General features: G+C 34.1%; 1 protein-coding gene across 1 annotated transcript; it reads right to left on the bottom strand.

Annotated features, from left to right (window-relative positions):
* Positions 1–516: 516 nt before the first annotated feature.
* Positions 517–1,134, bottom strand: LOTGIDRAFT_129577 (hypothetical protein; the record flags this gene model as incomplete). Its single annotated transcript, XM_009064883.1, has 1 exon — positions 517–1,134. The coding sequence occupies one exon, from the start codon at positions 1,132–1,134 to the stop codon at positions 517–519; it is 618 nt and encodes a 205-aa protein (XP_009063131.1).
* Between the last annotated feature and the right edge of the window lie 692 nt (positions 1,135–1,826).

Genomic DNA, 1,826 nt, shown 5'->3' with positions numbered 1-1,826 from the left:
TGGCCTAAAAAATTATTTAAATCTATAAATTGCTAGAAACAGAAATTCGATATCAAATTTCAATTAACTTTTTTCGTTTTAAAGAGTTTTTCTAGCTTTATTGATGTTCGTGTCGCATCTATGACTTCCTTCGACAAAAAATTAATTTCCACTCTAGAATACAAAGAGATAATATCGTGTGGAATAAATTGAAATGTAAACAAAAATAACAAATCTAAAGCGGATGCCATTTATTTCAGGATATGAAAATAGTAAAAAAAGTAAAGTTGAAAATGATTTGCAACATTGCACCCAACTTCTAAAGTACAAATATTAAAGTGGAACTGGCAGATCTAATAAAGATTCGGATGTGTTTTAAAAATCTTAACATATATATTTTATCTTATATTTTACTATGACAGAAGTGTAAAAAAAAACCCCCAAAATTATCAAATTCAGATCTATATTTTTAGTCAAGTTAACATATTTTTTTAGTGTGAAGAGAAATGACCCTTATCAACTTTAGTAGATGGATTGTTATGATTTCAATGGAGTTAGGAATGTTTCAAATTTTGAATATTTTAATAGCGATGTAACTAACCTGTCCTTTCCATCTGCAGCTCTGTCTCGTTGTCGCCTGTTTTTAAACCAGTTACTAACTTGTGTAGTTGTAAGCCCAGTAACCTCGGACAGTTCACGTTTTTCCCGTGGGGAAGGGTATGGATTGTGGGTGTACCACTCTCTTAAATGTGTCCTGGATTTCTCTCGGAAACAATAACTTGTCTCCTCACCATCCCAAATCGTTCTGGGTAGTGGAAATTTTCTTCGGATCCTGTATTTTCCCACGGCACCCAGGGGCCGTCCACGAAGTTTCTCTGCTTCAATGTAATGGGCTTTCAACCAAAGTGCCTGAAGTTTCGGATGATTATGAGGACTGAATTGGTTATTCTCCATAATTTTGTAAAGTTCCTTAAAATTACCTCTGTGAAAAGCGACAACACATTTTGCTTTCAGCACACTTTCATTTTTATGTAAGTGTTCACATGCCGGTAATGACCACAAGAACCGGGCCAATCTGTCTATGTTACCTCCTTGTTGTAAAACTTCACAAACACACGCTACTTGTTCCTGAGTAAATCCAAAGGAAGGCAGCATGGCCGCACTGGAACTTGGTGATCCAACACTTGTCTGGTCGTGCAACATTGTGACGTGATTTGGGAATGGTCTTACGGCACCAGTATCAGGTCGGAAAACTGTAATGACAAGAAAAAGATATATAGAATTACTAAACTCTTCAACTTTATTATTATTATTTCACGCGATCATATTGGCACTGTAGTCTGTGTACCTAATCGCTGATTGGCTGAATCAAACGACCCTGTGGATATATCGTTATTCACACAATGCTTGTGAAAATCTATTACTATAGCAACGACGTCAATCACTGAAACCTGATAGGGCAGGAGGCGGAATCTATTTGTATTCATCTCAATGGTGTCCCCCTTCTTCTTAAACAAGATTGATCATCACGTCGTATACGATCAATTACAAAAAAGAAAGGAAATTTAATTCAATGATTATCAGTAGAGATAAAGACAAGTCATATGGCGATTATAATAAAATGTATATGATTATTATTTAGTCAATTATTCGAGAATTTTTATTCTTACACCACAGGCCTACTCAATTCTCTTGTATTATTTTAAAAACCGTGAAATACTTTTTGTCATATTTTCAATACAAAAACACTGAAGCGATAAAATTATACACCAAAAATTTAGAAATATTAGTATTCATTCAAAGGGTTATTCTTTAATTTTCTTATGATAATTTTTTCCTTTTTACTT

This window comes from Lottia gigantea (assembly GCF_000327385.1).
Source record: "Lottia gigantea unplaced genomic scaffold LOTGIsca_66, whole genome shotgun sequence".
NCBI lineage: Eukaryota > Metazoa > Mollusca > Gastropoda > Lottiidae > Lottia > Lottia gigantea.
This window is presented reverse-complemented; position numbering and strand designations above follow the sequence as displayed.